At 44.9% G+C, this 14,727-nt stretch overlaps 1 protein-coding gene across 22 annotated transcripts in view; it reads left to right on the forward strand.

Moving 5' to 3' along the window:
* Nucleotides 1-14,727, forward strand: part of CLASP1 (cytoplasmic linker associated protein 1) — a 211,566-nt gene that overhangs the window by 137,604 nt on the left and 59,235 nt on the right. For 4 of the 22 annotated variants that reach the window (XM_080917999.1, XM_080918017.1, XM_080918014.1 and 1 more), the window contains 5 exons: nt 3,545-3,652; nt 7,637-7,699; nt 11,026-11,129; nt 13,439-13,462; nt 14,321-14,565. In XM_080917999.1, coding sequence (XP_080774125.1) covers nt 3,545-3,652; nt 7,637-7,699; nt 11,026-11,129; nt 13,439-13,462; nt 14,321-14,565 — 544 coding nt within the window. The remainder of the gene's footprint in view (nt 1-3,544; nt 3,653-7,636; nt 7,700-11,025; nt 11,130-13,438; nt 13,463-14,320; nt 14,566-14,727) is intronic. The other 18 variants (XM_080918015.1, XM_080918020.1, XM_080918018.1 and 15 more) reach the window with 5 other exon arrangements.

The raw sequence follows: 14,727 nt of genomic DNA on the forward strand, positions 1-14,727 counted from the left end.
GGAGCACACGCTTGTAATCTCAGCATTCCCATTGCAAGCTGGGAGGGAGGCAGAGAGAGTTGCCTATATGCTCAGAGGCCAGCTAGCCTGAAGCACTTAGCTCAGGTACAGAAACAAGGGAGAGCTTTCCCAGCAGGGTGGAAACTAAGGACCAGCTCCTGACAGTTGTCCTCTGACCTCTACAGGTGTTCTGTCTACTGCCCTGCCACACACACACACACACACACACACACACACACACACACACACACACACACACCAATTCTAGTGATAATCTACAAGTTATTCCTTTTTTGTCTGAAATACATTTAGCTAGATTTTCGTTTGTTATAGAAGTGCCAGGGCTCCTCTTTGACATCTAAGATGTTTTACATCATGTTTTGTTGTTTGTTTTGTTTTGTCTCATTCTGTTGGTCTAGAACTCACTGTAGTTCAAGGAAGTTCAGTTACGGTCTTTCTCCAGCCTTGTGGGAGCTGTGATTAGAGGTGCCACACTCGGCTGCCTTATGGTGCTCCGCCTCCACCCACCCCTCCTCCTTTTCCTACCTTCTGTTTTTGTCCCCCCTTAACCCTCCATAAGCTTCCCAAACAATTAGGGAAGCACATTTTTAAATTGTTCCACTTTGGTGTCTCTTAAAGACTTGGCAGATGTGAAAACACACAGGTAGCATCATTAGTGATTGTGAGCAGATGCCTCTTGTATCCTTCCCCTGTGCATCGAATAAAGAGACTGGGAAAGCCATTTAACATCCTGCCACCTTTTTTGTGTATATATTTTAAATGTCTTATGACATTCTAGTTAAAAATATTTTGGAAGATTGGAGTTAATTAAATGATTTCCTTTAACTGTGAAACTAGATTACCGGGACATGCAAACATCTAGAAAAACTCTATTCCTTTAACTTACGGTAGCTTTCACTAACCTCTTGCCTTTTTTTGCCTTTGCTTCGAATTCTGGTTGGGTTCATTCTTAAAGGAGAAGTAAGTTCGGAAGGACGACTCCACAGTTAGAGTATGAAGTCTTGCAGAGGGCTGGAGTTGAGTTGCAGGGACCCACAGCAGAGTTCACAACCACCCAACTCCAGCCCAGCTGGATCTGCCGCTCTCTCCTGGCTCAGGCAGGCATTGCACCCACATAGAATACACTCCTGCAGACATGTACAAATACACTTACATAAAAATGAAAGTAAATTCTTTTTTAAGGCAAAAGTAAGGATCACCAAGTGGTTATTCAAGACTTTGCCAGCATTTCAGATAGGCAAAGAGTCAAGAGCTTTCTAGATTGACTGTTTAGGAAGGTCAAGTATATTTCATTGCCTTTTTCTCTTACACCTCCCCCATGCCAATGTCTCACCTAGGATGTTTTCTGAGAGCACATATTAACAAGACAAACTGATTTTACACTCTAGAGAGACGGATGGGTAGGTGGGTGGGTGGATTAATGGAGATTATATGAATGAATATTGACCACTTAATCTAAAAAAAACTAATTTTTTCCTGCTTACTTTAGATTGTTGTGTAGGTTAGCTTTGGAACTAATGTTGTAAGTGGGTGATTTTTCTCTTGTGGCTTAAATTACCTAATATTTGAAATATCACTCTTATCACAAAATGCCCTTTAATGAGGCTTAGGGCAATTATGGACAGATTTCTGACAAAACAGTGGACAAATTTTTTCTATGTGCCATATCATAAATGAATCCATGAACGTGGTGGGCAAATGCATTCTCTGGAAGGAACACCAGTAGGGTCTGGCTTGTCATGAAGTTTGTGTGGGCATTACTCCACATCACAGCTCCTTCTTGGTAGTGGTCTCTGTTGTCTTGATAAAGCAGGCCTACTCCAGAGAGCACGTGTTTTCATTTCTGCAGCATCTCTATGAGCTTGAAAACAGGTAGGTTCTGGATAAAGTTAAGGTGTAGTTAGCTGAGCCTACATTTAAATAAAAACTGCCTGGTTTAGAATAGACAGTAGGATAAGTCACGATTTCCATGTATGTTGTTTGGCATGCCACTCCAAAGTGCGTACGTGGGCACTGTATCCAGTCCTTCTCAAATACATGATGTGATTCTTTTTTATTCCTTAATGTCCCGTGGGGAAGATGAGAACCAGGGAGGCCAGGTGGCTAGCGCAGTGGGGCAGCTGTACCGGTCACTTTGCGGCTCAGGGGCTTTAGTCTCTGAAGATAAGCAGCCGTGCTGTGGGCATCCGAGGACGTCCTGTATGTTGGTACTCTCTTCATAGGACCTGTTTAGAATGTTACAGGAATTGCTGATTAAATAGTCACCGGTGCTGAGAGTGGAAACCTCAATTTCTCTGTGTCATTTTATTAGAATTCAGAATTTCTAGCGAGGCCCTTGGGAGATCATTCAGATTACGTCCCTGCATCACAGAGTGCCAAGCATCTGGACATCTCTTACAAGCTCTCGTGACCGGGCTTCATCCCAGCACGACGTTATTGTGCACACGCTAGAGTGACTTTGTTTCTCACTTGCGTGTTCTTTATTGGAGAGTTCCATGATTCCGGTTAGTGGGGTGTTCTCGTTGGTTAGCTGTAAACCTTTGCTCTGAAACAAGAGACAACGCTCATTGTTTTATTCCAGGGAACCAAGCTCACTGGTTTCCAGTTTTGAACCAGTTCTACCTAGTCTGGAGGCACTTGACCTCTGACGCTGTCTCTGGTGGCTGTGATGGTAGGTTTCCCTCTGCCCACATCAGAAAGCAGTGTTGCTAAAGACTGTTTGACTTGTAACGTATTTGTCTTTCTTCAGACTTCGAAGTCACATATCATGATCTTTCTGAGCTTCATAGCCAAAATATTAGACCTTAGACTACTCGTGTGGCTTTGCCTTACGTCTGAAGGTTTCAGTGTTTGGCAATAATAAACTGTCCGGAGGTAGTCATAAAATAATTACTGTTCCAAGGCCAAGAAGACTCTTCTTGACCGAATCCTGAGATTGTCACTTTCCTAGCTGCAGTAGAGAGCAGAGAATGCTAAGCCCAATCCTGACTCTGCGGTTCTGGTTTTGCATGTGTGATGTCTCTGTCTTGACTCTGGGCAGGCTTTCCAGCTAGGATGAGTGTTGGCTTCTCTGTAGAGCAAGTTACCCTGGGAAAAGTGAGCCATCTTCTTTTTGTTAGGGAAGTTTATTGCTATTATTCATCCAAATTAAGTGGTCTTTTGGGGGAACCAGGTGCCATTAAAAACAACTTTGGTGTTGTAAGCTCTTATCAAGATGTGTGTAAAGCTTCAGACACTGGTTGTTTCTGCTATGCTTTGGATCTTATATTGGATGCCAGGCTGTCCTTTGGGAAGATTTCATTTCTCACAGTTAAGTATAATCTCACTTCAGTGTTTAAATCCACAGCCTTCTGAGGGACAGACCCTCCTGTCAGTGAGACCTCTTCATGGGCAGGTGGCCCCATACTTCCTGTCAGAAACAATGTCATAATTACATTTAAGCAAATGTGACTGATGCTTGTGAGTTTTTCTGTCTTCATTAAATGTCTTCACCTTCTCTGAAACCCTTCATGCTGCACACTAGCACGGAGCAGCCGTATCCCCCGACCCAGCATGAGTCAGGGGTGCAGCCGCGATACCAGCCGTGAGAGCAGCCGCGATACAAGCCCTGCTCGGGGCTTCACGCCACTCGGTGAGTACCCATAGGCACTGCGCAGGGGCTCCCGGTGCTTGTGCAGCCACTGCCGGGTGGAATGACCGCTTCCTTCTGCTGCCCTGTGATCCTGTCTTCTCTCGTCCCTCTTCCTCAGTCACCCTTGTCCTCTGCATGCATAGACTTTAGCAACTACCACTTTTCACATGGTAGAGGCAAAAAACACCATTTCACTCTGCCATGGCCATTTCTGGTCATTTCTGGCCATTTCTGGCAAGCCCACTGTGGTACTTTCTAACAGAAGGCAAAACCTAGCTGAAGCGAACAGCTGCCTGCAGGTGAGGTAAACTCAGGACTTACGCTTAGTCATCCAGTTTCTGGATTGCCTTTGTTTTTACTAAAGATTAGTTTATATTAGGATTTTTTTGGTATTGAGGATGGAACCAGGGCATCAAGCCTTAAGAGTGCTAGGCTCTAAGCCACATCCCCCGAGCCCAGTAGATATTATTCAAAGGAAGAACAGAAGGATAATTCTAGAATGTATTAGAAGTTAAACAAATTTTGTTTTTAGTTTTAAGAACCTCACCTTGCTCTAAATGGATGTACCACGTCTCTTAGTAATTATCCATTCCCGAAGGTGTCCGTCAGCACTGGTGAAAGGAGCATGTTTTATCCTTCAGAGTTATTTCAGTGGCTTGGCATGCATGGTGCCATCAGGGTATATACCGTACTCTTAATGAATGCAACAGCAGAACCGATCTTATGAGTAGACCTGGGTCCGAACGACCCATCCCCAGTGATGCAGGGGCTTCCGCGTCTGCCCGTTACTCAGCTGATCTTCTCATCCAGTAGTACGGTTGCTCTGAGAGAGGCAGTAGTAGATCAAAGCGGTGGGTGTGTTTCTGCTCACGCCAGTGATCGAAGTCAACACCCAGGCCTTCTAGACACTTCTCTTACTTTTTTTTTATTTTAGGGGTCCTTCTTTTAAGTTGTCAGCTAGTCTCCTGTCCCTGAGGCAGGCCGCTTTCCCAGTACGTGTGAGGTTTGCTACAGTACCCTCCGCTTTGGGTCAGCAGTGATACTCACTTTGTTCCCCTGAATGAACTGGTGATTTTTCCTTTTAAAATCAAGCTATACACCTTGTACATCTTGGCTCACTATTTTTCCTTTCAAACACCTGAAGCAATTCAATGTGTGGACGATTTAGTCTGTTAGAAGCAGGTCAGCATTTTTCTTGGTGGCTGACATTTTACAGTCTGTGGACCGAGCCTTGAATTCTTACATGCCGTCTGTGGACCGGGCAAGAAGGGCTGAAGTCTTTGTACCTGGATTAAACCCTGAACAGTTGTTTGCTCTTTGGGTAAACAGATCTCAAGTGTCTTGGTGACATCCCAAAATATTGCTCTGCATAGTTACTGTTGCTTAGGGCAGAAGCTGTGGCTCCAAATGCACTCTGGCTTTCTTAGCTGCTATCTTCGGCTGCAGTCAGGGCAGTAGGAAAGATCATTTGAGCTAAATTTTTAAGCATGCCTTTTACCTCCTTGGGTTAAATCTGACCCCCAAGCTTGTGTCCAAGGAGTAACAAAAAGGCACCGTGTGAAGCATCAGCTGCCACAAGGACAAGCACCTTTATCATCAGCCTCCAAGCCTGACCTTACAGTCGTCCATTTGAGCTGCAGAACCAGGCATGCTTTGACTCACAGCCTGCCTTGTTCACAAGCCATTCTGATGAATGTCTCTCCCATTGCTCAGCAGTGTGTTAATGCTCCGGAGGGAGCTTTCTTCCTGAGTTAGATGCAGAGCAGAGGGCATAAGACTGTCCTGAAGTGCTGGTTTCCAGGCTTGCAGATAGGACCTGGGAATTCAGAGAGGCTTCCCAGAAACTGACTGTCCGGAGGGAGCTCACTGTGTATCCTTGAACACTTCCTGTTCCTTGTTGGTTTCCATAATCACTTCCACTGGTTACCCTTTGAGTAAACTTAGATGGCCAGACTTTATTAGGAGGAAAAGAAAGGTAATTGCATTTCAGTGAATGCAGAACTCTCTCTGCCTCTATCGAGCATTGGTTCCAGGGCTGATGCAGATGCTGACATCCATTTTGTAAAATGGTGGAGTATTACACACAGCCTATGGTTCCCCACGCCTCCTGCCCCTACATTTAAACCATCACTGGATTATTTGTAATATGAACCACAATATAAATGTCAGGTAAACGGTGGTTGTGCCGTGCTGTTTAGAGACTGGGGCAGCAAGCATCTTCATAGTTTGCAGGCATGGACAGGTACAGCTGTGGAGATGTTGCCAGCTGTGCCTGTTGTTCTTAGTTTGTAGCACTATGTTGAAGCCTCTGAGAGTCTGAAAGCTAAATGAAGTTTTTAGACTGTAGACCTCTACCGCCGGTCAGGCTTTGACACGGGGGACCCGTGGAGTCCATTGCTGAGTGTATACTTGGGAATTTGACAGAGGAGTTATTATACAGCAGACATATGGTAGGGTTGAGTTCCAACCACAGAATACGTTTTAAGAAACCTACAGACAGATTGCTTAAAGCCATGTTCAATGTAAGCTGTCAAGATACAGTGCTCATGCATGTGGTAGATGAGAACTGCGCAGGCCACTCTGGTCACAACGAAACATTAACCAGCCTCCTCACCCAGGAAAGTGGTAAGTCTTGTTTTAGATACACCAGCTCAATGTTTTGTGTGTGAATCTTTCAAAAGGAAGATCCCCTACCCCCTTTTAATTTCAAGCTGCTAAAATTTGTATCGCTTAACAGGTAACGTTTGCTTTTTAATATCACATCTGCAATGGAGTGTACATTTTATAGTGATGTGGGGGCTTAGAAATTATATTGGAGTCAAGAGTTTTGATGCTTTCTGACTAAGTGTGTGGGTTTTAATATGTGCAGGATAATGGAGGGGAGAAAGAGTTTCGCCTCACTGTGACTTGGTTAAACATGTGGACATTCTGTGATACAGCACCAAGGGAACAAGTGTCTCCCCTTCTTCTCACTTGATGAGTAGCTGAATATTATATATGGACCTGTGACATCAGCCTTTCAAACCAGTCTCTTACTATTTTTCCAAAGTTACTCTCTTTGCAAGAACGAAATTTAGCATCCATTTCCTCAGGTTGATGAATCATACACATATAACAAACAGTTCTGAAATATTACCCTAAATGTAGGTTTCCTCTTGAACTTCTCTGCTGCTCTAATGCTATCATCAGCACGGCTGTGTGCTGGCACGGCTGTGTGTGTGCTGGCACGGCTGTGTAACTCTCTGTAACATTCTCTCTGACAGGTGAGAGGTAGGTACTGGCGAGAGAAACAGGGTTGGTATATTACCAAGGGCCACAGCTAGCTGTGGGCAAGACAGGCCTGCCACGTGTGTCTCTGGAATGGTGCTCATACTCTGGTAGCTGTGTCTCCAAGGAAGTCCTCTACACTCAGTGCCCATGGACTCTCCACAGTTAACAAGTTCATTAATAACTAGGGTATTTGCACAGTAGACACGAAGCCTTTCCACTGGGCAGAGTGCAGTCGCTGAGCCCCTGTTATCCCATGGATTTCTGTCGAGATAACATTATGAACCTCTCTGCTTTTGTTTTGGGTGCATGGTGGCATATGCATCACATACCAGTGACCCATCTCGTGAGCTGAGTTAACAATCCATCCTCTCGCTGTCCACCCTGGGTTCAGATGGTGCTCTGACTCCTGATGTTCTTCATGTGGCTTATTTCCATAATGGCTGATGGAAGCCTCGTGGTGTGAATCTAAACCTGGAGTCCGAGTCCGTCAGTGCGTCCTTAGTATGAAGCACCGTAATGAGTGCTCTGTCATGCCTGTGTGTGTACGAGCTGTGTGAGACCAGCGGCACCATGCAGTGTGGGGCCCGTCCTGCTGTCCATTCATACCCAGCACCATTTCTTCATGAGAAACGCGGCCTTGGTGGTAGCAGCCCCGCATTTCTTCTGGTACTTGTGTGTTAACCCTGTGGGTGTTGCCGTTCCTTTTACCTGCAGCCTCTCGACGTCATTCCAGGTCCACTAGTGCTCTCTCCACTGCTGAATCTGTTGGGCAGTCAGGTGAACAAGTGCTAACTGCATGACTTGGCCTCTCCATCCGTCCTCCCACCCATGTCCGCCTTCGTGGTCATCGTTGTCATCCTGTCAGCCAGCGCGTGGCATGTGTGCGCCTCATGTTTGCTCTCCTTCGTTTTTGTTTTTGTTTCGTTTTGTTTTTTTGAGTTGTTGAATGTTTATGGTTCTGTTCATAGCTTGATGCTTGACCACCTGCTTGGCATCGTTTCTCTAGCGTTCATCTTTACATCGAAACAAAAATCAGGGAAGTACTTCTTTACCCACACCTCCTCCCCAGGGAGAGAACAACCCAGAATGGGTGTCACAGTCTCCCACGGGTCTCCATGGTCCTCAGGTTCAGATGCCACGTTAGTTGTGTTAGCATCAGGCCCCAGTTACTTTCTGGTACCAGTTCCACACACCTCAGATTACAGCACACATAATTTCACACATAAGGAAATAAATATATCGCCCTGAAAGCTTTATAGGAAAACAGGATTAGGATCCAGGCCTTACACAGGCCACAGATTGGTCCCATTGCCTGTAAGAACCAAACTGTCTTCAGCTTCATTTAACATACCAAACCTACTGGCCACAGGTACAGAGTGAGTGTCTAAAGGTGAATCCATATGCCCCACCTTAACGGGCGCCATTGTCATTCACTAACAGCTGCTAGTGGCTAGTTTCTCAACGGAGTCAGCATGCTCTACTAATCCACCAACAGTGCCGAGGCTTACCTGTTTATCAAGTGAATTACTTGCCCCTTGGATCTTCTAAAGGAAGGCAGCTGCATGTTTTCACCATGTAGGCTCTGACTGAATGTGTTCCTCTAAAAATCAGGGTCCAGACGGAGGGCACAGTCCTCTGTATCCATCCCTTGGCAGACAGCTTTATCATGGTATTGGAGCTGTGAGCATGGACCACGGGTCTGCCTGGTGAAAACAGAAAGCCTGCCATGCGTAGATGGAGAGCAGCATTCCCGTGAGATCGCAGCTCACGTCACCTTCTCTCAGATGACTGACAGTCGCTGTGTGTGGCAAAGCTGTGTGCATCTGGGAAGCACCGAGTACTTGCTTTATAAGTTTTAATTTTTGTCTGAAAGGATTCAATATTATCCCTGGAGTAAGAATTGCTGGCATGAAATCTACTTGTGTTTGTTTGTTTGTTTCGTTTTTTAATTTTTGTTTGTTCTTAAGACTTTATGTTTATGCTGGGTAACTTTTAAATGGCTTTTTACTGAATTACTCATTTCGTTACTCATAAATTCCCTGCTATCTACCCTTTTTTAATGGAAAAAAAAATGTGAGCCAAAACTACTCACAAGGCAGCATGCACATAACCCTTAATTCTGCCCCCGCTTTACACTCTAACCATGAGCATTCGTTTAGGTATGAGCTGACTGTCCATGTCTTTGTAATTCTCAGAGCAATAGTAGCTCACCTCCAAAACTTAATGGACTAAGATAACATTTGTAATCATCAGCAAGTGCATTAAAAAAGGGGATAGTATGACATACAATTGTTTTTCTTTATTAAAAAATTGTGACTGTGTATGAGTCTTTAAACTAGCAGTGTTAAATTATGTTCCCTGCCGGTGGTGGTATAAAGGTAAATTGTTTTGAGAGTGATAGTTTTCAAAAGCTAAATAACACTTTACTTTAAAGTTCATCAGTTTTGTAGATGATGTCTTGTTTTCTGTCCAAAAGATTAAATGTATCATTTCATAAGTAAGCCAGCTAATAGGGCTCACTCAGCATGTAAAAGCTGCCAAGCCCAACAACCTGAATTCAATATCTAAGACCCACACAATGCTTCAAGTTGTCCTCTGACTTCCATATGAGTACCATAGCCCCTCCCCACAAAAGTAAGTTAAAATGTAGTTTAGAAAGAGAGATCAATTCCTGTAACATAAATACTACATTCCATCTTATTCTAAATGCTGTTGTCACTAAAGTGTGGCTGAGGCAGTGGTTTATTTTTCCTTGTCCAAATTGTGTCTTCTTTATTAACTCAGGAAGGACATTTTTTCTTTTTTAATCTTAACATTTCAGTCTTAGAATTTTGATGAGTAAACATTTCATCCGTAAAGCCGTCCCTGGAACTTATAACTTCACAGGCTTTTTCCTGCTGGAGTTTTCATCTCTAGCACTGCTTAAGTAAAGCAGGTCAGCTGGTCTAATGAGAACTCAGAAAGAACAGCCCCAGGGGGCTACAGAGGTGGTGGCTCTGTGGTTAAGAGCACTCACTGCTTCCCATGGGGATCCATGCTGAGTTGTTAGGCATCTCACAACTGCCTTTAATCCAGCTCCAGGGCACCCTTTTCCGGCCTCTGTGCACATGTGTGCCATACACTCACACAGGCACACACACACACACACACACACACACAGAGAGAGAGAGAGAGAGAGAGAGAGAGAGAGAGAGAGAGAGAGAGAGAGAGAGAGAGATTTTTAAATAAGAACTTTAGAATCATTGCTTAAATTGCAAAAATTTATCTTACATTTTTGGATTCCTTCTGCCTTTTCTGTATAAAATTTATCATTTAAAAATCCTTAAAGAGGTACTCAGGTAAAATTTATACTAATCATATCTAAATGATTAATGTTCTAAAAAGAAGGCACTAAAATTTTTATGGTAATTATTAGATAATTTCATTAAATTAATGTTTAAATAATAATAACACTGGGGCTGGAGAGATGGCTCAGAGGTTAAGAGCACTGGCTGTGCTTCCAGAGGTCCTGAGTTCAATTCCCACCAACCACATGGTGGCTCACAACCATGTGTAACCAGATATGGTGCCCTCTTCTGGCCTGCAAACAGAATACTGTATGTATAATAAATAAATAATTTAACAAAAAAATTACCACTAAGGAAAATTAAGATCAATTTAATGATTTATTTCAGATTTTTACTTTTTCCATCACTTTGCATTAAATCTTATTTCCCTAACCATGAAGCTTGCTAATGTTGAATAAAGATCAAGGGCACTTTCCTCTGGAAGAGAAGCTGAATAGTTTAACAGAGTCAACCCAGAGCTGCTTCCCTTCTGTTAAGCTTTTCTATCATCCGTCTCAAGCCCTTTCAGTAACATAATGTGTAGAACAGGCAGGCTCCATTGAAAAAAGTCAAAATTCAAAGAAGGAAAAGCTCACGTGACCCACAGTGTTGAAGTGTGAGTGCCTTAGCCCCTACCACTGGCAGGCAAGTTCAGTGACTTTCTAACTGGATAGGGAATGTTGGTGTCTCTGTCTTAAGTGGAGGAGGCAGGACTCCTCGGAGAGGACTGGCAAGATGTAGGTAGACTGACATGTTCTGCTTTTGTTTTCTGAATAGATCGGTTTGGGCTGGGCCAGTCAGGACGAATCCCTGGTTCAGTGAATGCCATGCGAGTCTTGAGTACCAGCACAGACCTGGAAGCCGCCGTGGCTGACGCTCTGGTAAGGGGCCCAGGGAGGGTGGAGTCACAGTTACTCATACATATTTTTCTGCCTTAGCACAAAATTGACCTCAAATCTGGAGACCAAATTATCTTTTACACTCTTCTTCCAAAGTGTGTGAATAGTGCTGGGATGGTGGTTCAGCCATTAGAGCAAAGGCAAGGTGAGGACCAGAGAGTTCAGATGCCAGGTTCAGGGCTGGCCTGCCTGTATTCCCAGCATTCCAGAGGCAGAAATAGGATCCTCTGAGCAAGCTGGCCAGCTTGACTGTACTGTAGTACTATGTGTGATCTCGTGAGAACCCTGTCTCAGGCCAGTAAGGTTAGCCCTAAACCTTGACAACCATGCTCACAAAGCACATATACATTCACAGAGAAAAAGAAAAGTTGCATAAAGCTTACTGTTTTCCTCTCACACTGTTTACAACAGTCATATTGGCCCTTCCAGGAAACAGCATGTCGGGAACCTGACGCGTGTGCTCCTGGGTGTCAGGAGATCTCGATGGCATTGGGCTTCCCACATGTCATCTCGCTGTCCCTTTTCTTTTCCGTGTTTCATAGCTGCCTTCCCCACACGATTTCCTGTTCGCCATCCTGTTGCCTCTGTTGGTCTAAAGGCTTTGATAACACAGCTTCGTGTGTGACTGTAGCCGTGGCCGGTAGACTCTGAGACTCGAGAGTTATATTTATTCTGTTATGTCAGTCTGACTTGGGAGAGTAACACACACCCCAAAATGGATCAGCCAGGATTGGGGAGATAGCTAATAAAACACTTGTCATGAAAGCACAAGAACCTGGGTTAAACCCCAGAACTCATGTATAAAGCTGTGTGTGGTGGTGCGCCCCAGTCATCACAGCACCAGAGAGATGGGATAGGCTGATAGCTTGGGCTTGCTGGCCTGCTATCCAGCTGAATCCGTGAGTTCAGGTAAAAGTACCCTGTCTCAAATACAAGGTAAACAGCATCTAGGGAATGGCACCCCAGTTTGACTGCCCCCTTTTTCTCTTTCCCCCTTATCTCTACCCCCTTTCCCCCTTACACACAGAAAATTTTCCTGAATGTTAAGATTTAGACTCTAAAGTTGTAAAGCAAAAAGAAGTGTGGGGGAGATTTTGCGTATTAATTATACTATTCTGGGGCTGGCGGGGGGGAACCATCAAGGGCACACGGCTTCTTTAATCTGTGGCACAACAAACATTTCTATTGGATTAGCTTATGCTGAACTTGCTTCCTGACTGGTAAGAACAGTCTCACATACCTAGGTCATGTGCCCAACATTTGCTCTTCAAAATGGTCTCATTGGTGCCCCTCCCACCGCTGCTCTAAGATGTATTCTCTTGTGAGGAAACAAGCAAACATAACACAACTCTGCTTCTCGGTCTGAGGTTTGGAATTTAGCCTGTGCCACCTGATACAGGTCTCACGGTCCGTGGCTGCTGTGAATCCCACTCTTGTCACTTTGCAGCTCTGCTTTGTTCGTTCTGCTCAGTCAGGTTCTTTGCTGCCGGCCACTGTCAGATGCTTTCTGCCCTGCAGCCAGCCTACTCAGCAGCCTTCTGTGCAGAAGGGCTCCTTTGGCAGGTGCTGCAGTGTGCGGTACTGCATCATGGCTTTAGCCTGAGTCAAGAGCTGGGACTGAATCCAGGGAGGCTTCTTTTTCAAGTCAATGCATTCTGAATGTGCCTTTTACTTATTCAGAGACCCTAGCAAGTGGTGGCCAGGGGGCTAGGAAACAGTGAAGCGGAACCAGCTGAACCACTGGCTAAAAAGGACTTCCAATTAGAGCCACTTTGGTTTGTTTTTTTAAAGTTATTTAAAGCCCACATAAGGGACTGTCTGCAAAGTTCCACAAGGCAGAGTGAGCTCTGGAGAGTCAGACCTTTCTGGTTCACTTGAGCTCTCCTCCGGGCCCCAGCTCCCATTCTGTCCTTGCTGCCCTTGCTCCTTTGTCCACTGTGTCTGCTCTCTTCTGAAGAGGAAAGTGCCAGAATGGTAGGGAATCATTGCCTACAGAAGGGGAGCCCCTGGGGTAGGCAGATCTTATAGGGACAAACAGTGGGTATGGGAAACCTCAGCAAGAGTTCTGCCATGAACCAGAGAGCCTGGGACAGACCCAGAAGGACTAGGACATGCCATTCGGAACCCAGTCTGCTGCGATCTACTCCAGACCAACCGCTTGCTGACCTACCTGTTTTTGGTTTGCTAAGAGATGTTGCTGTACACTTTTGTTGCCAGAACATTCCCCACATATGCTTCTGACATAATTCTCTATGCTTTTTCCCCATCCTTCAATGTTTTCCTGCCTACAGCTGTTAGGGGACGCCCGGAGCAAGGTACCCGTGCTTTAACTTTTGTTTACAACTTTTTTTCTCTGTTGCAAGTATATTTCTTTTAGAACTTAGTTGAAAGCAGTACAAAATGTAGTCATAGTTAGAGATTCTGGTCTCCGTGTCTCTGGTAAGCATCTGATTTGCTGCCGTGTGGTGGAGTCCGTCCCCTTAGCGCCCTTCTGTGAGGCTGCTCTGTGTTTATGTCACTGTGCTCCTGTCCTCCCTGTGCCTCATTTACTAACTCAGTGTGTGTCTGCTTTACAACCATAACCTCAGGAACGGATCTGTCGGCCAACCTTTTCTTTTCTTTAGGAAACTGAACTTATATGTAAGTGGAAATCATATACAGGTTATCATCGAAATCCAAAACATTTCCAAAGGTGAAAGGGGGATGCTAGGAATAATTTTTGCTGGGACAGAAGGCAGTACTATCCTGACCAAACTGGGATCCAAAGTAATTAACACTGTTTGAAAATTAAAACTGTTTGTGTGGCTTGAGCCAGTAACTGCATTTAGGAAACATTATATGTGCCAACCTTACCATACTTTATTTGAGTTTAACCCCTTATATTTCCACCCTGCCCTACATACATACACACTTTCTACAAGACGACAAATTCTTTCTTCTTCACAAAAATGTGCAACATGTCACTTGTATCGCCTGCCTTGACTCCTGTGTTTCTAATTCCCTAATTTGTAAGCATAGAAAATGTGTGTGTGTGTGTGTGTGTGTGTGTGTGTGTGTGTGTGTATGTGTGTGTGTGTGTTCATGTTTAACTGCACTGTCGTTTTTAATGGATGAGTCATGACTGGTTCACCTTTCCACTTCTTCCTTCCCCCGCTCCTCATGGGACATTTCAGAAGAAGCCTGTGAGGAGGAGGTATGAGCCCTATGGGATGTACTCTGATGACGACGCCAACAGCGATGCCTCCAGTGTGTGCTCTGAGCGCTCATACGGCTCCAGGAATGGTGGCATCCCCCATTATCTGCGGCAAACTGAAGATGTAGCAGAGGTTCTCAACCACTGTGCCAGTTCCAACTGGTCAGAAAGGAAAGAGGGGCTCCTGGGCCTGCAGAACTTACTGAAGAGCCAAAGAACACTGAGGTGAGGACACCTCTCGTTCCCTTTAGGAGGCTTTGAGGTCTCTGACGTTATGGAGCCCTTGCGGAGTTCTAGGCACTGGGTGCTGCATAATGCCTGCCACCCAGATGTCTGGAAACATCTAGCAAATCCATTGTCATCTGTCAGGCTGGGCCGTTTGGGTCC

Source organism: Micromys minutus, assembly GCF_963924665.1.
Source record: "Micromys minutus genome assembly, chromosome: 6".
NCBI lineage: Eukaryota > Metazoa > Chordata > Mammalia > Rodentia > Muridae > Micromys > Micromys minutus.